This window comes from Pezoporus flaviventris, unplaced genomic scaffold (assembly GCF_033815535.1).
Source record: "Pezoporus flaviventris isolate CSIRO_AGI_PZ_B2104156 unplaced genomic scaffold, CSIRO_AGI_Pfla_v1 ptg000040l, whole genome shotgun sequence".
NCBI lineage: Eukaryota > Metazoa > Chordata > Aves > Psittaciformes > Psittacidae > Pezoporus > Pezoporus flaviventris.
Window position 1 is genome coordinate 10,269,375 of NW_026892588.1, and position 25,573 is coordinate 10,294,947.

At 43.9% G+C, this 25,573-nt stretch overlaps 2 protein-coding genes across 4 annotated transcripts in view; one reads left to right on the forward strand and one right to left on the reverse strand.

Moving 5' to 3' along the window:
- Nucleotides 1-25,573, forward strand: part of ANAPC13 (anaphase promoting complex subunit 13) — a 78,538-nt gene that overhangs the window by 49,201 nt on the left and 3,764 nt on the right. The window contains exon 1 of one of the 2 annotated variants that reach the window (XM_061465242.1): nucleotides 25,512-25,573. The exons of the other annotated variant lie outside the window; for it this stretch is intronic. The gene's annotated coding sequence lies outside the window, so the exon portion shown is untranslated. Of the gene's footprint in view, nucleotides 1-25,511 lie in introns of those variants that run through there. 2 annotated transcript variants of the gene reach the window in all.
- Nucleotides 22-25,557, reverse strand: CEP63 (centrosomal protein 63). 2 transcript variants are annotated; one of them, XM_061465239.1, is made up of 14 exons: nucleotides 22,563-23,828; nucleotides 20,750-20,930; nucleotides 18,784-18,879; nucleotides 16,424-16,549; nucleotides 15,429-15,542; nucleotides 12,786-13,019; nucleotides 9,848-9,993; nucleotides 8,932-9,066; nucleotides 8,189-8,303; nucleotides 6,022-6,219; nucleotides 5,496-5,582; nucleotides 3,468-3,667; nucleotides 2,589-2,895; nucleotides 22-552 (listed from the first exon to the last, which is right to left on the reverse strand). In XM_061465239.1, exons 1-14 carry the CDS (start codon nucleotides 22,604-22,606, stop codon nucleotides 394-396), a joined length of 2,142 nt encoding a protein of 713 aa, XP_061321223.1. In that variant the 5' UTR covers nucleotides 22,607-23,828; the 3' UTR covers nucleotides 22-393. The 2 variants fall into 2 exon arrangements, with proteins under 2 accessions (XP_061321223.1, XP_061321222.1); XM_061465238.1 differs by lacking the exons at nucleotides 22-552; nucleotides 2,589-2,895; nucleotides 3,468-3,667 and adding an exon at nucleotides 25,476-25,557 and having other exon boundaries at nucleotides 5,278-5,582; nucleotides 22,563-22,699.

Below are 25,573 nucleotides of genomic sequence, written 5' to 3' on the forward strand. Positions count from 1 at the left end.
CTGCATGAACAAGAAAAGAGGTGGAGTTTTAATTCTCTTTTATTTCAATGCTTTTAACATGTATAAAATATACTTAAAATACTTTACATTAAAATTAGCAAATAGTTTGCTTCTAAAAAAAACACCACTATGTCTTTATGAGTGCACAAACACAACTGATGCACCTTTCTGACCTACAGCAAGCTATCTAAAGCGTCTGTGGGGTAGTATCGTCCATGAGATGAAACGTTAGAAAGGAGTTTCCTTTCCTCAATATCCATCCTGCTGATTCAGCTCAAAGTGAGAGATGCAGCCTCTCACTCTAGCTCCAATGGCACCTAGTTTATAGGTAACCTTCCCAGTCACACTTTGGAACCATGTAAGCATACCAGCACTCAAATTCAGTAAGAAGCATTATTCCTGGTGTCCAAATTGTCTCACTATCTTTTCACTCTCCTTTTTCAGCTCCTCAACGTGAGCATTTAGGCACTCCAAGATGTGCTGGGATCTCAGTTCTTCCTCTTCCAAGTATCTTGCAGCTATCGATCCAACTGAAGCTGTAGGCAGGGGGTACTAAAAGGGAAACAAAAGGACATCACGCATTCTTTCATTCCAAGTTTCAGCAGAAATACTACTGATCCACTAACCATACCAACAAATATGCCTCTAAAGGGCTCTTGTGTCATTTCTTTTATTAGGCAGACTATGCACTCAGATTTCATGCTTTTATCATAGGTAAATGTCCCTCCCAACAGTCTCCAACCAACAGCAAAAGCCTCCCAATTCCACAAAGGAAGTACAGACCAAACTCCCATGGGAAAGGCAGCTCACTGGTCAATAAACTACCCCAGATTCTTTTCTTTACAGTCAAGAACTATTCCTGCTACTCGCATCACTTAACCACAAGATCTTAACTTACAAAAGTAAGACTGTAAACTAGGCTTAATTTAGGAGTTGATGAAGAGAAGCTTCCTGCACAGGGCCTGGCAGGTGAATTATAAAGTTACTAAGGGGCTGCTTTCCATTACAGAAATCTTGCCTTAGTGTCTTGGCAAGAGAACAACATAACTGGTTGTTTCCAACTGGAGTCTTATGAGGTTTTTTTTGATCTTTTATCAACAGCCAAGAACAAAGGAACACAGAAAATAGGCTGTAGATAACAAGCAAATCTCTCCTACCCCACTACTGTCTGCTGACTAGAAAGCTCTTAATAAGTTCCTGGTAATTAGCTCTCTTAATTCTCCTCTCGATGTTAAAGGAACTGATTTACAGACACTGGAGCCTGATCATGAGCAAGGAATCCCAATCAACACCAAGAGAAATAACCTGCATTTCCTTACAAGCCTTATTTCTACCTCTCAGAACAAGAAGTAACACATTCTTTTCTACCAAACATCAAGCCCAAGAGCTCCTCAGGCCCTTAAGTGGAACTGTTTGCCCTTCATTTCTAATCCTGCAATCTGAAGAGTTTCCATTTGGAATATTACAGTTCCCTAAGCTCCCAACATGTGTTTTCTGGACATGCCACCAAGCTAATTTAGTCTTGAAATAATCAAGACCTATTCTTGGTAGTAACCCTCACCAAGATCTACAAATCTGACAAGTCTCCACTTATCTGTGCACCAGCCTTACTCTTCTCCGATCTCCCCACAAAATTAACTGTTGTCACTGCTAACAACACACAACCAGAGGAGAAAAGACTGCTAGGGGAACACATCTGGAGCAAGGTCCAGTACTCGGGATTCTCCCCTCCCTGAACTACTACAGTTCTGTCTGACTCAGAGTATGACAATCACTCTTGCTATCCCTCTTCCATTCCCCTCCCTGCACAGGTCAGCATACAGCCTGGTCATTACAGTGGGTACTAGGATAAATGGTCTTAAACACTAAGGAAGAAGTGATTGAGTCCAAGTTTCCTGTATCTTGGGCAGCTGAGCTGAGGTAAAAGAGCAGATAAGGTGCCAACACTGCTCTCTACTTAAAAAGGTATGATTAGTGACTGAGAAAAATAATAGCTTCCCCTTTTGCAGTGAAGCACTGATTTCAAGCTTTCCTATCAGCCAGCATAAGTGGTTCTAAGTTCAGTGTGCTGACTACTGCAGTCCCATACAGAGGGGTCAAACTCACCCCATGCATTACAGTGAACATAAACGCGCATGCAGCACTAGCTTTCAGATTCACCCAGAAACTCTTACGTTGAAATACTCAGCACTCTGTATCCCCCTCTGAGCCTCTACCAAGCCAAAAGCTGAAGGAGAATTCTGAAGTGGCATAAGCAGGTAATGGTACATGCTGTGCATGATGTACAGCACCAGGATAGAGAACACCATGAGCTTCTGGATTTAGCTTAGCAATTACACCAAATCCAAAGCCCTTCCCCAGAGACTTCTGAAGAATAACCACATGGCTCTCATTGTCCAAGTATTACCCACCCAGCAGTGGTTTCTCCTCCCTATTTAATGTTTGATATATGCTTACAGAATCACTCATATCATGCAGCCAGACTGTACATTCAAAAACCTGGCTCCTTTTGCCAGGCAAGAGCCCAGCTATATCCTCAGCTGTCCAACAGCAACCAGCTTACCTCTGTTGTCTGTACAATGACTTACCAGGGGCACAGATTCTCTCTGATGATTTGAGATGGACTGCTGAGATGCTTCATCTGCAAAATCTTTGTTCCCATCCAGCACATGGAACAAAGAAACCATTCCTGGCAAGATGCCCAAAGAATGTGACTCCATGGAGTTCTTCCTGCTGGTCTGGGTGGGAAGTTCACCCATCTCAGGGGTCACAGTTCTTATTTCATCAGTCCCACACCTCTGGAGCTCCCCTTGATGATGCTGAACAGATCCACCAGGCTGGCGATGTGCTCTCTCTGCTTGTTCGTCATGTTTGTGCTGTGCTTCCCGAGTTGTCCTGGAAGGCAGGTTTGAACACGTAACTGTTTGACAGTTCGCCTCTTAGCAGCTGAACTTTAGCAAACACTTGCACAGAGATAACAATCAACATAGAGGTTACTAATAGCCCTGACAATCCACAAACTGGCTGCTGTTTCCATAGCAGTTCCAGATGCTCATTCAGCATCTACAGAGTCATTTCTCATTCTTCTGCTATTGTAGATGCCACAAACTACAGTCTGTACATGCCAGCAATGCAAAAGAATGGAGCACAGCTACCTGGGCCACAAGTAACTCTTTCACCAAATAGGGCACATGCTGCTCTTCAATCAAAGAAAAAGGCAAAGGCAGTCAAAAGATAGTTAAATGCTAGCTAGCTTTGCAGAACACGAACCAGCTGAGACTAAAAGCTACTGCACTACTTAAAGCACAAAGGCAGATTCCAAAACACTCCTTGTGTTCTCCCACACATACTATATGCTGGAGATAGATACTATACATAAAGCATGTCATTAAAACCCCACACATCCCTATGTCTCTGTTCTCCTCCATAATAAGGAAGCAGCATCCTGCGATTAATGCAACACTCACCTGTGCTGCACATCCTTGGCCTCAGACTCTCCCCCTTGCATCTGCTGAGCGGTGCCCTCAGGTTCATCCTGGCATACCTGTCGAGGGAGCTCCAGTTTTCCTCTGGCCTCTGCAAGATCCTTCCGCAACTGCTGGTTCTCAGATTTTAACTTCTTTATTTCAGCAACATAGTCTTCAGTGAGCGTTCTGACATCTTTTTCCTGATAGACAGAGAAAGGCTGAAGCTGAAACTTCTGATTTGCAAAACACCATAGTCAAATCCAGAGCAAAGGCTGTCAAGTGATTCCTTCAGGCATATTCTCTAATGTCAATTCTGACTGGCAAGATTTTCAAGGGTTTCATAAGAGCAGATCAATTATATATGCCTTGTTGTGTTTGCATCCAGACAAGCTGTGTTGATCTGCCTAGGAAAGGAAGTTTCTCTCACCACTGGATGCTTCTGAACACACGAAAATATAGACTGAGAATAGGTCACAGATACCTCCCTCTGGCCTTGGGATAATGAGAAAGACTACATCACCTCGAGTTCTCCTCCAGGTGTATATTCTCAAGATTCCCCACCTAGCTAAGGTGCAAGCCCCTCAGTCAAAGCTGGGAACACTCAGGTGGCACCCCAATAACCTGTCTCAATCTGAGCAACACTCCAGGTATCAGAGTAGCAGGTTTCTCATAGAGGCTGAAGAAACACATAGCCCAGTGGCTAAATATGCAAGCAAAGATGTTTGCAAGAACGTTTCTAGATCCCCTCACTCAAATTAGCAAAGGCCTATGGCAGTAGTTACAGAAGGCCATGCATATACCTCTCCACCTGGGATGACCCATATTCCCTTGGAAACTGTCACCAGTTAAAGAGAATTTACTTGTATTTTCTTTTTGGAACTCTGAACGAATTGCTTCTCCCAGTCTCCTTATCAGGCTCAGTGGATATAATTTCCATTGTTTCTACTCCTGCAACAGTCCTGCTTTCATTTTGCCAATTCTATTCAATTTAGATGCATTATCATCACTGCTGTATCTAAGGACTTTCCAAATGTGCATTAGAAGAACCTGGCCTAGATCTTCTTTTGCACTGTGCTATGAAGTTTTCGGTAAGTCAGGCAGGCAAAAGCTCAGCACTTCAAGCAGAAAGTAATGGGCCTTAGGTCATTCTAGTCTCAAATCAGCCATTCAGAAAGCTTTGGGTTTTTCTCTATCTCACCAGCCACAAGTTTTCATTCAACACTATCCCCAAGAACCTGGCACATTTGGCAATCACCCCAAGCTAATACGAAGAGCTGAGTATTTCCCTCCCACAGACTGACAGGATAAAACCTCTGACATTATATTCCCATCAGGTTTTCAGCTGTCTGAATCCAGTCCTTTCCCTCATAAGGCATCCATTTTTGTTTATGTGAGACAGAACTTGCAAACTAGACGTCTCTTGCTTCCTGCAGGCACTAAAATGAATCACCTTCAAGGTATTATTCTGACAAGACTGCACCTCTTCCATTGGGGCTCCACTTCTCCCCTGTGGACAAGGCGACCTCACCTAGCGACAGTGCCTCTTCTCAGTGCACTGTCCCAAAGTATCCAGCCCATATTCCCAGGCTGCAACCTCCCTGTAGAGTGCAAAGGACAGCCCTGTTGAATGGCTCCTCACCAGAAGGGAAACATGCTCTCACCCCAGAAACTGCAAGGACCACAGCAGTTACAGCTCTGAGACAGATCAAAAGGATATCACAGATTTAGAATCAGGAGTGAAATGGCATAAAATGGAAATGTAACAAAATGTACTAAAAAAAAAACAAAAAAAAACCACTGACCAGACCCCATGGAGAAGAAACTGAGAAGATGGCTCTGTTTGTGAAGTTTTCCTCACTACTCTCTGACCAAATAAGATGCTCAGTGTTTCTGTGCCTTAATTGCTCAGAAATTTTAAAGTTCACTGAACTGTACCAAGCATTTTGAGAAGCCTGGGCAAAGATTACTGTTCCCTGGTAGGGAAAACACAATACTAGCCCCTTCCCATCTTTGGTGCCCCATGCATACTTCTGGTATACCGCATTCTGCTTTTTTCAGCATCTCTGAGAGATGACGGTTTTCCAGCCTCAAGGTTTCCAGCTGGACCAGAATTACCTGAGGGGACAGAGGCAAACAACAAGCTCACAATAAAGAACACAACACATGCCCGCAACACCCTACAGGCATTTTGCACCCTCAATTCAAGCACGAGTACAAAGCAAGTTTTGGGCTGTTAGTTCTACAGAGACGCTATAGAGAAGGCCATGCAAATAACCAGTCATTTACTTTAATTTCCACAGATGTCATCATGAGACCTAGTAAACATAAGCCATCTCAAAGAATTCTGATGGATTGTCAGTTACTGGCTGGAAAAGACGTAACAAGACAGATTCAGTGACCACCATAAATTTGAAGGTTTCATCAGAAGGGTCCCAAAGTCTTTGTCCAAAGGCTGAAAAGAGAAGGGAGCTATTAACATGACTAAAAGCTAGGATAGTATTCCAACCTTCATATCCCTTAAAGAGACAGCATAAAAGTCTTTTGCCTTTTTTACCCTGTGTTCCACTGCTTTCCTCTCTGCTCTTTCAATCTCTGTTCTCAGCCGTTGTTCTAGGTCTGATGTGGAGCCACTTGCAGACGCAATTGTGATGTCTCGCTGGTGTAACTCTTGTGTCAGCCTGGAGATTTCCCTTTTCATCCCTTCTAGCTCACTGCTGTGAGTCTGCTCAGCTTGAGAGAGCTGCTCTTTCAGCTGGAGGAAGATATGCACACACCACCCATAAACTTTTAAAAGATGTTTCAGCAAAAAAGCAAAAGTATTGCACATGGTTATGCGAAATCTAAGTATTGGAAACAAAAAGCTCTATGTAACAAGCAATCTGTGCAAGCTTGTCTTTCTTGATTGACAAGTACCTCATCACAAACCTTTTCCACACTGTAAACTGCCAACTGGGACACCGTATCAGTTACATGCTGTGGTGCACTCAAGAAGACCCATAACTGATCAAATCACAGTCTGTTTAGCTCACCATTTACCCTCCACGGCCAACAACAGATACCCAAAGGTTTACCATCACTGGACAAGCACAGTAACACTTCCATAATATAACTTTGCAATGTGCCATTCTGCCTTCCTGAGGCAGAGATGGTATCTTTAAATAGCTCTAGCCAGACTTTTCTTCCTTGAATTTCTCCTAAGCCTTTTGAATCAATATTAGCTTGTAGCAACTAAAGCTACCATGGCAAACTTCCATAAGCTAGCTATGCACAGGGTAAAAATACACCTCTTTGTTTTTGTAACTCCATTTGATGACCACTGGTCCCTGCATTATGAGAGAATAATCATTCCCTACTTACTTTGCACATGACAGGCATTTTATTTTTAGTATATTCAATCTCATATATCTCTTTTCTAATCTGGTAAACCCTATTCCATTCAGCTGTTCCTTGTATAAAAACATCCCATGCCATCCTTTCGGTCATCTTTTTCCATCTCTGATCTTCTTTTATACAATCTTTTTTGAGATGGCAGACCTGCACTGCATACAATATGCTGGTAAGCACACTGTATATTTATTCAGCGACAGAACAACAACATAGCATAATTTCTTCCCTAGCATTCCATTAGCCAGAAATATTAACTACCCAAAACACCAGGATTTTTCTAAGAATTACAAGCATTTTAGCAAAGTGAACCAGATGATCTCTGCCTAGCCATGTAAATACTATACATATAGTGATTTATCTCCATGTCACCCCAATGCCTCCCAAGCATATAAAACAGAACCATAATAAATCTCCCTTTCCTTCCCAGCAGCCTGTAGGAGACTCATTTATTGTGTGGTTGTTTAAATGTGCAACCAGGCACACATCTCCAACAAGACCTCCACCTCTGTACATTCAGAATAAAGGATTAAAAGACTTTCAGCGAAGTGAAGTTTTTCACTCAGGCCAATGAGGTTTCTACTCTAACCAGGCTCCAGTGAAATCTCCTATCCTAATTTATCTTGACCATTATTAAAAGTCAAGCTTTTTGGAAGGCTATGACATTTTACAAGGTCCTGTCATGACAGGACAAGGGGAATGGCTTCAAGCTGACAGAGAGAAGATGTAGGTGAGATCTTAGGCAGAAATTCTTCCCTGTGAGGGTGCTGAGGCGCTGGCACAGGTGCCCAGAGAAGCTGTGGCTGCCCCATCCCTGGCAGTGCTCAAGGCCAGGCTGGACAGAGATTGGAGCAACCTGGTCTAGTGGAAGGTGCCCCTGCCCATGGCAGGGGGGTTGGAAATGGATGAGCTTTAAGGTCCCTTCGAATCCAAGCCATTCTGTGAAAACCCATTCACCCCTTCTTCTTCACTCTGTTGGGATCCTGTATTAGGTTCAAACTTGGCATTCCAGGCCTTAATTTCTTTGCATACTTGTCCCTCCAGCACTAATTCAAGTATCTCCACACTGTAGAGAAGTGCTGCATGACACAGAGGCAGGCCTGAGAGATGCTCACGAAGTAAGCCACAAAGCCAAGAACCTCTAAACCTATCCTCTAAAGTCCACCTTTGGCAGACCTCCTCCTTACCCTTCAGCATATCACAGCCTCCATAAGACTCCCAGCCTTTGGCCCCATTTGGAGCTTTGCTAACCATACACTACTGAGACACATGACACACAGAAGAACAGCTGACTCCACAAGTGCCTTTCCCACTCTCCAGGAACAAAGCAGCATTACCTTTTTAATCTCTGCCTTTGACTCAGTATGGTGCTCTTCCATTGACTGCAGCTCTTTGATATTCTCATCCAGCTCTTCGCTCAGCTGTACACACCTTGCATTTGAAGACACCAGGCTGGGTGCCAAATGTAAAACTACAGATTAGAATACCCCAAGGAGGAGGACATGGTCAGAGAAACTTTGATCTTTCAAGCAGCCTCCTATATCCATCATAACAGAAACTGGACTCTTAACCTAGAACTTCCTACCAATCCTTTGGTTTTGTTTACCAAATCATTTCAAAAGAGATCAGGAAACTGATATAACAGATAATAGCTGTTTCTTGTTTGTTTCTTTACCATACTAAGATTACAAACTTCCCCTGCAAACGTTAGTCTGAAAGCCACAAACTCAGAAAGGAAGACTTGTTTATAATTCTTATTTCACAGGAAGGTTTAGATCTGGTTCTTACCAGCTGACTAACAAAGACTCCTTAATCTATTAGGAATGAAGGTGCTAAGCCTAAGCAAGCCAGAACACGGAGAACACCCACAGTGTGCAGTGAAAAGCAGCCAACCAATTAGCAAAACAGCCTCACTATTCAACTGCAAAATGAATAGCTTTTGATTTCTTTAGCCTTTTTATATTTAAAATAAGCCTACAAAACTCAGCGGGACTGGTTAACTTAATGAATACAATATATTAGCTATTGTATTATTATCCGAGTTTTACTGCACATTCACTGGAAGCAAGCAGTCAACTACCTGTTCTCAAGATGAGTCACCTCTGACTGCAAGTGCTGCTCCTTCTCCTGGGCAATATCCAGCTGCAGTAGTATATGCTCCAGCTCTAGCCCCGGAGAAGACAATTGTTTCTCTTGCAAGCGCTCTTCCAAGGCCCTAAGCAGAAACAGGAACTTTAATCTCAGCACAGAAATACTATGTCTGAGTTCACAGGGAATATAATCACTAATTTTTCTGGAATTCTCTGAAAAATATGCAAAACCTAACAGTAGGTGACACCTGTGTGTATCGTGAATATGCAAACATACCTGCCAGATGACAGCCCCCTGTTTGAATTCAGGCTGATTGAAAAAGATTACATCCTTTTGTGATGGCCTCCCTGCCCCAGACAGTCTCCCTGACATTAGCAGACATGCAGCCTGCAAGAAACAGTGTGGCTGTTAGGTAACATAAGCCAAAAGTTTTGACACAGCCATCAGAACAGCATGTTGTCAGCACAGAAGGCCAAGATGATTCTGTCACACAGGTTGTTACCTTATCAATACCCTAACCTGACAACATTAAATCGCTGAGAACTTTTACTTATGTTAATAAGCACATTACCAAATCTTGACAGGCCTCCAGCACTTGACTAAAAATGCCTGGGGAAAGCAAAAGAAATAAAAATCAAAAGCCCTATGCTGCCTCCAGAAACCTAGCTGAGCAGAAAGCTGATTCCTTGACACTCTTCACTGAGTATCAGTTGATTTCAAAAGCAATGCAATTTGGCAAATGCTGCAAGGAAGCACAGCACTTGTGAGAAACTACAGTATATCATTCTACAGATCAACCAATACAGACCCAGCTGTATGAAAATACTTCTACAATCTTCAGTGGGAGATCCTGAACTATAAATTTGGATTCAAGAGCATAAACACCATTGAGGCACAGATGCTACCTGATCAGGAGTTCTTTTGTGCAAAGAGTTTCCGTCGCCCTGGCCAGCTCACTCTGTAACTGTTCCTGGTGCAGCTTGGAGCTGTCAATGAAATCTTCTTGAGACTGCAAGGTGGCTCTAAGTTCCATCTTCTCATCCTGTAGCACCTGCATGGGAGGAAGAAGGAATGACTGTTGCAAGATGGACCAGCAAAATCAGTCTGCTGTAATGCACTGAGAGGTTGACCAGATTTTTAAGGAATCCTTGGAAATACTGCAGAGCACAACACGGGTGCAAAGACAGCTTTGAGGCCAATCAGGAACTTTACAAAAGCTCTAGAAAGAGACAAGAGCTCTGGGATGAAGAGCCTTCCTGCTACTTCTCACAGCATTGCTTTATATTTGATCAAGAAGAGCCTGTGGATGAAGCATTCTATAGACAGATAGGAAAAGCCTCACGCTCACAGGCCCTTGTTCTCATGGGTGACTTCAACTACCCTGACATCTGCTGAATGACGGTATGGCCCAGCACAAGCAATCCAGGAGGTTCCTCGATTGTGTGGAAGACAACTTCCTTCTGCAAGTCAGAGGAGCCGACAAGGAGAGGTGCCATGCTTGACCTCGTGCTCACCAACAGGGAAGGGCTCGTTGGAAATGTGACACTCCAGGGCAGCCTTGGATGCAGCGATCACGAGATGCTCGAATTCGAGATCCTCAGGACAGTGAGAAGAGTGTGCAGCAAGCTCACTGCCCTGGACTTCAAAAGAGCAGACTTCAGCCTCTTCAGGAACCTGCTTCGGAAGGTTCCATGGGATACAGCCCTAGGGGGCAGGGGGGCCCAAGACTCTTGGTTGATATTCCAGGGTCACCTAATACAAGCTCAGGAGTGATGCATCCCAACCAGAAGGAAGTGCAGCAGGAGGGCCAGGAGACCTCCTTGGATGGATAAGGAGATGCTGAGGAAAATTCAAATGAAAAAAGAGGCTTATAAAAAGTGGAAGCAAGGACAGGCGTCCTGGGAAGAGTACAGGGATGTTGTCCAGGAAGCTAGGGACCAGGTCAGGAAAGATAAGGCCCAGTTAGAATTAAACTTGGCTAGGGATGTTAAGGATAACAGGAAGGGATTCTACAGGTACATAGCAAATAAAAAACAGACTAGGTACAACGTAGGCCCCCTCAGGAAGCTCTCGGGAGAACTGGCTACACAGGATTTGGAGAAGGTTGAGGTTCTGAATGACTTCTTTGCCTCGGTCTTCACTGGCAAAGGCTCTGACCAAACCACCTAAGTCTTGGAAGGCAGATGCAGGGACTGTGAGAATGAAGACCTTGCGCCCACTGTAGGAGAGGATCTGGTTCGAGACCATCTTAAAAATCTGAATGTGCACAAGTCCGTGGGTCCTGATGAGATCCATCTGCGGGTCCTGAAGGAGCTGGAGAATGAAGTTGCTAAGCTGCTGGCCATCAAATTTGAAAAATCATGGCAGTCAGGTGAAGTTCCCAATGACTGGAAAAAAGGAAATATAACCCCCATTTTCAAGAAGGGGAAAATGGATGACCCGGGGAACTACAGACCAGTCAGTCTCACCTCTGTGCCTGGCAAAACCTTGGAGCAGATTCTCCTGGAAGGCATGCTAAGGCACATGAAAATCAACAAGGTGCTTGGTGACAGCCAGCATGGCTTCACTAAGGGGAAACCCTGCCTGACCAATTTGGTGGCCTTCTATGATGGGGCTACCGAACTGATGGACAGGGGTAGAGCAGTTGACGTCATCTACCTGGACTTGTGAAAAGTGCTCGACACTGTCCCACACGACATCCTTGTCTCTAAATTGGAGAGACATCAATTTGATGGATGGACCACTCGGTGGATAAAGAACTGGCTGGATGGCCGCACACAAAGAGTTGTGGTCAATGGCTCAATGCCTGGCTGGAGACCAGTAATGAGTGGTGTCCCTCAGGGATCAGTGCTGGGACCGGTCTTAACATCTTTGTCGCTGACATGGACAGTGGGATTGAGTGCACCCTCAGCGAGTTTGCCGATGACACCAAGCTGTGTGGTTCGGTTGATACGCTGGAGGGAAGGAATGCCATCCAGAGGGACCTTGAACACAATTGTGAGGTGGGCTGATGCCAACCTCATGAGGTTTAACCATGTCAAGAGCAAGGTCCTACACCTGGGTCGGAGCAATCCCAGGCACAGCTACAGGTTGGGCAGAGAAGAGATTCAGAGCAGCCCTGTGGAGAAGGACTTGGGGGTGCTGGTTGATGAGAAAATGAACATGGGCCGGCAGTGTGCACTTGCAGCCCAGAAAGCCAACCAAATCCTGGGCTGCATGAAAAGGAGTGTGACCAGCAGGTCAAAGGAGGTGATCCTGCCCCTCTACTCTGCTCTTGTGAGACCTCACCTGGAGTATTGTGTGCAGTTCTGGTGTCCTCAACATAAAAAGGACATGGAACTGTTGGAACAAGTCCAGAGAAGGGCCACGAGGATGATCAGGGGACTGGAGCACCTCCCGTATGAAGACAGGCTGAGAAAGTTGGGGCTGTTCAGCCTGGAGAAGAGAAGGCTGTGTGGAGACCTCATAGCAGCCTTCCAGTATCTGAAGGGGGCCTATAGGGATGCTGGGGAGGGACTCTTCATTAGGGACAGTAGTGACAGGACAAGGGGTAACGGGTTCAAACTTAAACAGGGGAAGTTTAGATTGGATTTAAGGAGGAAATTCTTTCCTGTTAGGGTGGTGAGGCATTGGAATGGGTTGCCCAGGGAGGTTGTGAATGCTCCATCTCTGGCAGCGTTCAAGGCCAGATTGGACAAAGCCTTGGGTGATATGGTTTAGTGTGAGGTGTCCCTGCCCATGGCAGGGGGGCTGGAACTAGACGATCTTAAGATCCTTTCCAACCCTAACTATTCTATGATTCTATGATTCTATATTCCATTTCCTAACAGCTCCTCCACTGACCTCCAACATTTTCTTGGATTGCCTTAACTCTTCTTGAACTCGTTGTTGATCTTCCAGAATCATCCGATTGTTTTTGGTCAGGTCATCCACCCTCATATTCAGCCTCTCCACCTCCAGCTCATTGGCACAGATAGCATCATTTGCCCTCTCCAGCTTGTTGGTTAAATGCTGGATTTCCGATCGGCTGGCCAGCTCCACAGACTCCAGAATCTGCTTCCGATTGGCAAGCTGAGTCTGCAGAGAGCAATTGGTTTGCGTTAAAGCTGAACTACAGAAAACACTGCATATCAAAACTACATTCAAAACAACTACCCATTTCTCTGTGTAACACTACCTTGCAGGGAATTAGGGGAGTTACAATGGGTAAAACTTCTGAGGGCAAACAGAATTCATTCAAAGAAAAAAAGGAAGAGGGAAAGGAGGAATCTCCAATTCCAAAAGGGGTGAAAGAGAATTTGGGTAGAGAGGATGTCAAATCACTCATGTTGTCTGAGTATGAGCTATCTCAGAACAAATCTAACTACTACTTTTTTGCTCCTTAACCTAAGGCTAGACCAGGACAAAGGGCAGTATGTAAGAAGGTTTGTAAATACCATACACAAGTAGAGATTGTTAACAGATTGTTAATTCCACACCAGGATAAAAAGCAGCTCTTGGTGCACAGGGGAAAAAACAAACCCACAACCATCACATAGACCCAAAAACCAAACTGCCTGTAACAGTCAATTATCTTTTGCTTTATGCAGTAAATATCTGGTTCTAACAGCTTGCGAGAATGCTCACTTTGAATGTGTCATTGTTTTAATGGCAGACAAAAAAAGTTACAAGGAACATATGACTAGCAAACAATACATGCTCTATTATTTATAGGCACAATATTTCATAGCATTTCTTTCCATGTAGCTAGCTGGTGAAATTTAATAAGCCAGCTCTCATATAAAGCTTCCAAGAATATTCATTTCATATACTCCCTTTCTGTATAGTACCTTATAATTTTTAAAGGCTGAAACAAAATATTTGAGCACTCTTTTACTCCCAATTTTTAAGAGTACCAATTCCTGCCAGCTTCAGAATCACCACATGCCTTGATTTATTGCCTGACACGTAATGCCTCGTAACTGAGAAAACTATAGGAACTGTGCATTTGGAAGACTATCATACAATTTTGATTACAGCCTTTTCATTATTTGAATAGTCATGACAGAAAATGTAACCGGGAGGGGCAAGAGTTTAAAGCACAGCCTTTCTCCACCCAAGAAAAAGGAGTACCAGACTACCTGAATATTTATTTCTGCATTAAGAAAATATTTAAGCTATCTCTTATTTCCAACCACAGAATATGCAGGATAGCCCAGAATTCCAAGTTTCCCCTGTTGGCTTTCAAAGCTGCAGGTGCTACAGCAGTAAGAATGCCAGGCTTCCCAAAGCTGAATTGAAAGATATGAGGGGAAGCCAGCTGAAAGTAAAGAAAGGGGAAGTACTCCATGGTCACAGATCTCAGCTTGACCTTGTGCCAGAAAAAAAAAAAAACAAGCATACAAAATGCACAGAAACATCCAAGGCAAAAATTTAGCACTTTCATGTTTGTCTTGTCAAAGAAATTGAGGATTCAGGTAGTCTGCTCACAGTACCTCTGCACCAAAGTCATCTGCACCACTCAGGAAAATCTCCCCAAATCCCTCTTTTTCTGCTGCACAGTAAGAAGAGTTCCTCTGCACTCCAGTTGCCAGCCTGCACTCCAAGGACACATCTGTTCTCAAACAATTGAGCTATCAATGATACAAAGACAGCAGAGCAGCAAGACCTTCCGCTTAAGGACTCTCTGCATTTGTAGATCTACCAGTGTCAGCCTCTCACAAAGCCGCTGTCAGAGTCAGCTTCAATCCTGTCATCACAAACTTCCTCCTTGCAGGAGCTCCCACTCAAGAGCAACTCAGGAGCCCATTAAGTGTAAAGCCCCCAGCAAGAGCTTCTTATCAGTGTCTGCTGTGATTGTGTCAGTGTGACTTCACAGCTGTGCTCTAGGTCAATTCATCTTGCTCTGCTTCAGCAATACTAACTCACTGAATGATTAGCTTTTCAGGAACTGCAGTCCCACTACTTCTTGTTTTTAAGAGACATAGAAAAAGAAACGTAAAAGAGACATAAGAAAGAGAAAGGGGGGCTGGAGGGAGGGGCTGAAAACTGCTATTACTGCAGTACTTTGCAGAAGTAAGTGCCTGTTGTAGGGGAGGACTATCTTCCAACATCATCCTCTGAGCTGGATCCACAAGGTACATACTTAGCAACTGGCAGGTGCACAGCTTTGAACTAGGTGACATGATGTAACAGCTATTTTAAAGTGTCACGTGCTGTGGTCTCTGCCACCAAGTGAAAGCTTCACCCTACTATCTTCTCTACTAATTGGAGGGATGGTAGGGAGAACTGCAGAAGGTTGATCCAATCTCTGTTGACAGACTCCAGATCTTTTTTTCCACACAGCACTTATACAAGTAAACCTTATTCCACCAGGACATTAAAAGTCATTTCAATAGCAACTTAAACTGGATTCAAGCCTGAGAGTTTTCATTAGACTCTCCACCTTCCCCCCTCCCTTCTGCTGCCACAAACAAAACAAAAACTTTCAGCATATATTAACTGTACCTGAATGAGCTCAGACTGCTCAGCCAAAGCCTTCCTCTGTGCTTCCAGTGATGCCACCTGCTGCTGGTAAAGCAAGCGCTGTTTCTCCCAGTCAAGTGATTTTTGCCGAAACTCCTGCAAGGACAGCAGGGGTGGGTTGGAGCAGTATGTCCATGCAGTTGACAAGAAGACCCCCTTCTAGTTCATATCTGCGTTTGCTTTCCCTCTCCACCATATCCTCATGCACCTTTCCCCACAGCAGGGAAACCATTAGCTAGTCATTTGATGCAACAACTCAGCAGTACAAAACCCCCCTCATACTGTGCTTGCTGAATTTCTTTCCCCCCTGCGTTAAAGCATCAGTGTCAGTTATTGCTGTTTACAAATGTTAAGTGCTAAAAGATTCATGGCTAATTTCATGGATTTGCTGTCAGAGGTTTAACAACTGGCTTTAGCTTCCAAAACATGCTGCTACTGAAATCACCAAGATGACAAGTATGAATTACAGAATTTTAATGCTAATCTCTGCTCCAGAAATTGGACACTACATCAGTGTGTTTGTGTGTTTGACACTACAGTCAGATGTGTTTGCTGGCCACATCTTCAGGGCACAGTAGAAGAAAACTGAGTGCGGTTGAGCTCCGTGTAGCAGGAAGATTAAAAGATGAGACAGAGTTGAGAAGTGTGACACATAGCTCCCTCCTCCTCAAAGAAGTGAGATGACAACCTCACCACACTGGAATTCATTCCATTCACATAATTAATTACTCTTCCAGCACCTTCTTCCTTTTATTTAGTCTAAAAACAGCAGCACAGTCTATCCTGTGTTCTGAGTGCAGTGCAGGAAATCACCTTTATTACACAACCAGTTGAGAAGAGCTACACCTTGAGTAGAGAGGGAGTACTTCTTAAGCAGGATTAACAGTCCTCTTCCTAGGTGACTACTGAGTCACAATTGAAGCCCAGTCAGTTAACGCATACAAACTCCGGTTAGCACTTGCTTTTTCACTACATACCTCCAGCTTCCTGGTCAGTCGGCTTATTTCAAAATGGTCCTCCCCTTGTCCCTTGCTAGCTTCTCCTCTAGCTTCTCTTAGCTGTTTCTTCTGCAGCTTCTCATAGCTCCTCCTCAGCCTAGACAACTGCAAAGTGAAAGAGCCAACTTTGTTTGAGGCCTCAAGGCAAGAGTTAAACAGCAATTTAAAGGAAGGCACACAAAATGGCTTCACACAAGCAATTCCCCTAATCAAGGCCACACAGCCTGCAAGTGAAGACTTCTAGATGTATAATGAGCCTATTATACCAACAGAACAGAAAAATATGCCAATTTGTATCAGGGTAGCAAGATGCCATTGAAATCATGATATCAGCAGCTCTAGTTAGACCTCTGTCTTAGCACTATTAAAACACGACTGTAATATTGATAAGATGGAGGTTTACATGTAACTGTTACTGCAGCAAGAGCATGGTACCCCTCTCTCTGGCTCCCAGCCACAGTAATTGCAGGTAGTACCTGTGATTGCTCTCCTCATACAGAGGAGCATGTCACACCACACATGGGGTGGGGGGTAGTTCTACCCAGAGATACAGTTTCTTATGTGATTAAAACACACTTGTGAAGCTCAGGTGGGAAACGGAACTCTTCTGCTCAGTGGGAGAAGGAAGATTTGAGAATTGCCATTATACATAATATTAATACTACTTCATGTGTTATTTTCTACTTAGACACACTATGTATTTCACAATGAGTGCAGAATGCCAACAGAAAATATCACACCTATGCCTACTGCTAGAATGCCAAAGTCATATCAGAAGCAGGAATGAGAAGAAAACTCTTGACATTTAAATGACCTGCTGTGCAAATAAGCACTTGCAACTTGTATGGAATTTTCCATCTGATAAGCTCTCCCAAATCAACTATTAAATAAAAAGTTTCCATATAGCCACATGGATTTGAGAAGTCACCATTCCAATTTTACTGATGGAGAAAGCTTAGTCCACGGATGACAAGAAGGACCATGAGAAGAAAAAGCATCTCAATCAAGACCTCATGAACTGGTCACAAAAGGTTCTCCAGTGCCCTGAGTCAGCAAAGTACTTAAGCATGTTCCATGGGAATGGACAGACATACAGGTTTAGAGTTAATATACCAACATCTTTTGCCAAACACAACAGATTACAGAGATGGTTGAAAGAATAAACCTGTGAGTTGGACACTGTACCTGTAATTTTACAGTTAATGGTGGTAAACCGAGACCACAAGAATTTTCCCCAACAGTACTAAGAAGACTGAGGAATATTGGAGCTTAATGTCTTCCACATTAGTACTGTGTGGGTAATACAACAACACATTGCAATTCTGACCACAACACACACACTGTATTTTAGCCTTAGCAATTCAGGCAGACCTGCCAATGCAACTCAGCTTTGCTTTGCAGCTTATTCACAATACCAGTGGGAATGCCTAGTGAATGAAGGCTCTTAGTCATACTGAATAGTAAGGTGTTTTAAATAAGGACAGATGGCTTCTGTCATCAAAGCTGAGACTACCAAATTAGTTTAACTTATGCCTTATAGTGAGCATGAACTAGGCACAACCTTCCAGAGAAAACAGGTCAGTGCTCTACTAGCTGCTCATGCCATTTAACTCCCTGCTACTGACAAGCAAATGGAGGCAGGCAAAGAGTTAAGGCATAAACATGGAATGCTGTTATACCACCTGCAGGACATTCCACATGCACCACCATGGAGTGAATAAGAAGCTTTTTGAGATGAAAGCTATTAAAAAATATTTTCTAGTTATACTTAGTTTTTATTAAGTGTATTAAGATTAATATGCCTTGAGAGAACAAAATCTTTACCAACAAAATCAGAGTCAATGGAGGCAAAAAGAAGACAAGCTACGTTCCATTCTTATTTCTTGATCTCATATGATCCAGACCAGCTACACCACCACCCTTTTTTAATGTCATGAAATGCTGAACGAGCAAAATGCTGCTTCCTGTACCCATGGCAACTTCAGAATAAGCACAATGGTGACTAGGGTGGATGAACACAGGACATTTTTGCAGTAAACTTCTGCAGATGTCTAACAGATGAAAACTCCAACACCACATCTGCTACACATCTCTACTCCAACAGCTTTCTGTTTGCCACCAAGTTCCTCCAAAGCACAAAAAATGGGTCTAATGAAGCATAAAAATATTACTTTGCCTGTATTCAATGCTCTTTCTTTCTTTTTCTAAGAACATAAAAATTAAGAGTGGGAAGTTTTAAAACCATGGCATTAAATAAAAGTAATACCACAAAGTGTATCACCCATTACATTTTATATCAACTGGGAACTAAAACCCAGTCTTTTCTTTTTGCAACTCACCTCCTCCTGAAATTTCTTCAGCTGTTGTTCATATTCTCTAGCCATGTCCAGTTTGGCCTTTTCCATGTCTTCTACCTGGTGACGCAACATGTCAACCTGAATGAAGAGTTAAAAAGCGAATAAATACAATACAACTGGACCTTATTGTCAGTAGGTACTAGGATCAGTTTTGATTTCATAAATATAAATTACAGTAGGAGTGGGGACTATTAAAGGATCCTAATTCTGTTAGCAATTGCACCTTTCAATGGGGTCACTCACTATGAATCAGATTAAGTCTATGCCTAAATCTTTGGTAGGCTACAGGCAGAACTGTTTGTGTTCTGGCCTCTTGTTTTGAGCTAGTTTCTGGCTTTCATTTTTTGAGGATGAAACCTACAGTTTTGGCTTGCATCAAAAAGCTATTTCTATCTGGTATTTTCATCAAATTCCTTACAAGCATGAATTATGATTTCAAGCTATCTACCAAGAGAAAGGATGGCCATGTCATTACCTTAAAAAGCTCAGGTGAAGCAAAGATTCGACATAACACATGGCAATGAGAGGAACAAAGTAAAAATAGGGCTCTGAAACTCATGGGGAAGATTTCTCTTCCATTGATTCAAGTGCTCCTGTGACTCTTTCTTGTCTTCCTTCTTCCCCCCCCCCCCTCGTTTCCCATCCCCAACTATGAGTGGGCAGCTTTCTAACTGCAGGTCCAAAGGACAGCAAGCGAGCAAACACAGAAAATTCATGAGTGTATTCAGAAGTGTGAATATACTCCAGCAGGGACTTTACCCATAGCCTACAGTTCAGTTTTTAAATCAATGTTTGCCGGTGGTGGTAAGAAATATTTCAAAAGTGTCTTGAGAAAACACAATTGATAATAACAACGATAACCTACATGATAAAAAACACCGTTCTTGCAAGTGTCCTGTGGCATGACTGCAGATTTAATAACTCTGTAGCAAAGACATTCATCCCAACACTTACTGTGCAGACCAGTAGTAGCACCTGACCATATCAACAAGAAACTACAGCTTTCTTAACCCACTGCTGCTACAGCCTATCACACTACCAAAAGCTACACAGCAGTACTTGAGTAATTCTGAGGATGTAACATAGATGCACAGGCACCAAGAAAACCCAACTACTTGTGCAGTTATCAGCTGGCTTTCAACCCAAGAAGTCAAAGCAACTTCACAGAGTTGCCAAAAACACAATTTGTAGTACAGAGTCTGCCAAAATAAATGACACAGCAGCTATAAATAGAAGGACAAATTTTAAGTGCTTTCAGAAAATGTCAATGTGGCTAGATCTTAAGATACAGCCACCCAGACTCCTGCTGATTTCCTCTGATCCAAGAAAAGATACATCAGTTCATTTGCACAAGTGCAAGTTTATGGTCCTCATCCTGTGCAAAATCGTCACTTACGGGTACTTCTCCATCAATACAGAAATTTTTGCAGTTGCCCTAGGCCTTTAAAGGCTACAAAATCTTGGGCTGCAAAAAATAGCCCTTAGAGAATCAACCAGCAATATCTTGCTGTAGTTCACACCACCAAATGACTGCAGGTTGCTGGGCTGTCCATTACGGCTATAGCCAGATTCTGGGTTCTCTCCAGAAACTCTGACAATTCAATCTGTGGGTTTCCACCAACCCTTAGGGAGTTGATCACTTGACTTTGACTGAATTATGAATCAGACACCTTGCTCCTACAGGCTCCTTTGTAAATGCTGTTCCTTATTTCCAACTATGAGACAGGCTCCTGTTTCACTTAACACAGCTATTTGCCAAAGTGAAATTTAAATATTAAAGAAAAAGAAACCTCACAACCAAAAATAAGACCCCAAACTAATGAAACAATCCCAAAACACACGTCCATTCAAAGGCAAACTCTAAAATCCAGGTTCAGTCATTATATTGCAGTACAGTATGTAAAACACACAGGCTGATACCAATCAGAACAGTATGAACCTAAGGTACCTCCTTATACGTTTCCTGCAGAGCCGCCCTGGCAGAGGAAAGTTCCTGCTCCCGAACACTCAGGCAAGCTTCCAAAGCCTGTGTCTGTCCTTCCCATTCAGTTTTCTTGTGAGCCACCATAATGTCAATCTGCTTCATCAGCTCTTGCAGCTCAGCCTCACAGGAAGTCAAGAACCCACCACTGGAAAAGAAAGAGGTTGAAGTCACAAAGCAGGCACCAAGCAACACAGGCCCAGTGTCCCATCCCAACAGAGTCAGCAGAATAAACTGACTTGCACCAAGGGACCAACTCTGCATTTGCAGTGTTCTGACCTCTATGAAATTAGCTGGCAGAGAAATACATTTAATACTTGCTTTAATCCCATTCTCCAATGCAGCATCTCACACATTATGTTCATATGTCTGGGCAGAGATCTAAATTTGATAATGGCCAACAAAGAATACTTGTGAAATCCCAGCAAGAACAAATGACCTACACACTTTAAATGTAGGGGGTTTGTCTTCTACACAGAGAACATTACAAGCACCTATAAACACTTCTCTCTGTCTCAGTACTATGCATTATCTAAGTAAACTGGAGCATGCTTTATCCATTTTTTATTTGCCTTAATTGCTCTCCAGGCAGAGGCGTTTTATACCAAGTTTCAGTCAACACAGAATTCTTAGAGCCAACCTATCAGCTCCTGAAAACAGAAGCTTATCACAAATGCAGACAAAGCCCTGAGTAGAGGCAGCTGGATGACAACACGATAATGAAGAATAAACCATTTGCAATCCATTGGGAGAGTATGCTCCCTAGCGACCCTGCACTTTCTAATTTGGTACAGTAATTATTGAAGCTAATTCAACTAACTCCTCTAAAACTTCACCAGCTGCTAAGCCAGGGCCAATATTAAGGCTGCAAGGTACAGCCCTAGAGGCCGGTGAACTCCATGATGATCTGTACCCCTTTAATTTGCCTGTCAAACAGGAAGCACTGAAAAGAAATGGAAATCAATAGGTTAAGGAATTGAAATTTCTCTGTTCCCCCAGGGCATATGCACACTTCACAAGTTAGCAGTTTTTTTGGGAAAGAAATATCTCTTAAAGGAGCTAAAATCAGTTAAAGTTCACTCTGTCCCGTGAGTTAACCAAAAATTAGCAGCTATTATGCAGAGCAGTATTTCCTTCACAGCATCTGCTAACATAAAGTTAAGCCTAAACTTGATTTCTGCAAACAGCTCTCTACCAGTAAACTTGTCACGTTCTCAAAGATGACTATGAAAATAGCATCAGTGACATTTGCTTAACACACCAAACATTTTATTTCCATTACTGGCACTACAGTCGCTCTCAGAGATCCAAAAGTCTAAGACAGAACATTAAGGATTCTTCAGAGATGAATGGGACTCTGCAATTTCAACACAAGCAGGAAATAATCAGATGTTTTCAATAAAAAAAGGTAACAGTCATGTCCTATTAACCTTGCAAGGCTGTTTTATTCACACTTTTGATTACTACTGCTCCTGCCGTTGGATGGTAAGAAGAGTTCACAGCAAGAAAAACAAAAAAAGGGAGGCAGGGTTTTCAGGAAGATGTAAAACTAAATTAAGACTATAATACCTAACAAGGGATTACTGCAAAGCCAGCTAACTCAGTGACTTTGCTTCTGCACCAGCTGAAGGCCACTGCACCAGTGTTTATCCACCATCATGTGCTAGTGGACAAATTCCAAAGCCCTTATTTAAGCAATGGAAGTCTTGTCTGATATCACAGTATTTGATTCCAAATAAGAAGGAATGTTAATACTTCAATGATACTGTCACATACATACCTCCCCTGCCCATTTCTTTGCATTCCTTCCAGCAAAGCCTCCATCACTAAATCCTGGTGACTTTAGCAGCTAGGAACATACACAGCTGCAGTGGTCACCCATCGCAGTGTAGGAAACAAGGCTACTTCTCCATCCTGCTGCAGAACAAGCAGAAGCCCACAGACAAGTTTGAAAAATTACAATTAGCACACAATTTCAGGTGAGGAAAACAATGGTCATCTTCATGAACCTGCAAGCCAAGTACCTGCCAAACAAAGGAAACCAGATTTTTCTGGCAAACCCAGCATTATCAAACTGCAGTAATAGAACTGTGTGATCTAATAAATGGAATAACTCAGCAGCAGTGAAAGAGAAGCTGCACTTCAGCAAATGGGCAAATTCAACCCACTGGGACTGACAGATCTCCTGACTCCTATATGCACTTGGGAACTTCCAAATGGGCCAGCCCAAGACCTACCACTGACAGAGACATTCGTCAGTCAAGGGAAAAACCGTAAGTGGCAGTAAGGATATATCCATAAATTAGATCTCTCCTGTGTCTCTTTTGACAGACTAGGCTAAAGAGACCCCCTATAGTGATGAGTTCTGAATGCAAGCTCATGATCACATTCAGAATGCATCACTAGTTCATATGGTTGTGAGGATTTTCTTTTAAGATAGCACTAACCCTTTAAAAATTCATGTGGTGCCCTAAGATATGAAAATAAGTTGCAGAGGTTTTCAGTAGCAGTACATTGTCTTAGTCAAAAATTACCTTCTTTATGTCATAAACATGTATGCAGGCACACAGAAGTTTCATGTATTTGTGAAGCAAGAAAGGTTTACATTGAAGGCAAAAATGGGGAACAAAAGAGCTAGGATTTATTTCAGTGGCTCCTACATGAAACTGTGGCTCTAACAGAAAAGATGGCTATACTTTTTGTACCTGAGGGTACAAAACTACACTTCAGTTTCAGTCTGTGGAGGTATTCACACAATCTTGTTTTCAAAACATCTGTGCACTTTCTCAAGTATTTAGAGATGGAACCTCACAGCATCTTTCCTCAAAGATCAATATGGCATTATTAAGCAATCAACAAAAGGGGCAGCAGGTCACAAAAACTGAGACCTTCGGAAGCAAAGACTCAGTTTTGCTTCCTTTCACTTCCATCAGAGCTTCTATCCTGCTCCTACAGCTTTTTAAACCCATCCAGAGAATCAAGCCTGTCTCCTGCTAGGAATTCAGCTGTATTTAAACCACATACAGAAAATACATACTTCACTGAGGAAAAAAAAAATAACCCCTATCCCTACACTGATAGTGTTTTGTCTCTCTTTGGTCCTGCCTGCACTTAAGAAAACTTTAATCCATATGCAGAACATGTTTGCTGTACTGCTGATGGCAAGAGCTGCTGAGGAGAGCAGATGAGCAGATCCCCTGAGCTGCTGACAGCTCTCCAAGAGAGCTCTCCAGGTGCCAAGAGCAGACATTAGCCAGTTGCTGTTTCATTCTAATCACCCCTACACAGAATCAGTTTTCAGTGGGTAGCAGAGAGATTTCACTGTCCACTACAGAGATGTTCTGCTAAAATTCAGAAAGGAAATCCAGAGAGAAATCCAGGTCCTTTACCCGCAGCTCCTTCCACGAGAAGCCAGGATCACTTCAACACTGAAAGCTTTAATGCTACAAGGAGCCAGACGGCATCCCCTTTTGCTTCTGCTAGGCTTTAAGCAGGGTCCCCAAGGTAAGACACCTGAATCTGTCAGCCCTGCATACTTGCCAGCCCATCTGGGTTTGGGAGAAGAGCCTCAAAATCTGACACCTCTGAACAGTTATGCTACGCAGAATCATGGAATGGTTTGGGTTGGAAAGGGCCTTAAGGCTCATCCAGTTCCAACCCCTGCCATGGGCAGGGACACCTTCCACTAGAGCAGGTTGTTCCAAGCCCCATCCAACCTGGCCTTGAACACTGCCAGGGATGGGGCAGCCACAGTAAAAACCCCCTCTCCAGATTTCTTGTGAGCCCCTTTAGGCACAGGAAGCTGCTCTAAGGTCTCCCTGAAGCCTTCTCTTCTCCAGGCTGAACCAGCCCAGATCTCTCAGCCTGTCTCAGAGCAGAGCTGCTCCAGCCCTCACAGTATCTCTGTGGCCTCCTCTGGACTCTCTCCAACAGCTCCACATCCCCCTTGTGTTGTTGCCTCAGAGCTGGATGCAGGACTGCAGGAGAGGTCTCACTAGAGCACAGCAGAGGCAAAGAATCCCCTCCCTCGACCTGCTGGTCACACTGCTGGGGATGCAGCACAGAACATGGGAGGTTTCTGGGCTTAAGCACACACTTCTGGGTCATGGAGTGCTTCTTGTCAATGAACACCCCCAAGTCCTCCTCTGGGCTGTTCTCTATCCACTCATCAGGTTTAAGTCGGTATTATATCCTGACCTCCCAAGCTTGCAAGTCACTATGTGCACGTTACAGGCAACTGAGTAAAGACCCCACACGGACACCAGAGGACGAAACAATCTGCCATCAACTACAGGTGAAGCAAGAAGAGCTGGCCCGTTACTTCTGAAACTGACATAAAAGTATTTGAAAAACAAACAAACAAAGCAAAACAAAAACCGTTTAAAACCCAACAATTCACGAACGCATCACATCCACTGAGTCGAGCGCACTCCGACCCGCAGGCCCCCGCTCCCCAGGGAGAAGCCCCCGCCCGTCCCGCGGGGCCGACCTGTGCTCCGGGCTCCCCGGGAGGCCCCGGCCAGGCCCGGCCGCTGATCAGCGATGGGGCCTCGCCGCGAGGGGCCACGGTCCAGCGGCGGCCCCTACCGACTGTGTCCGCCGCCCGCCCGCCCGCCATCGGGCCGGCACAGCACCTCCCCGCCACCAGCGCCCTCCCTCCCGCCCTCCCTCCCTCCCAGCACCGCTGACCTACCGGCGCAGCCAAGCCGCGGCCTCGGCGGCTGGAGGCCGCTACGCCTGCGCAGGGTCCGCGCCTGCGCACTGCCGCGCCGCCGAGCCGGAATGGGCAGG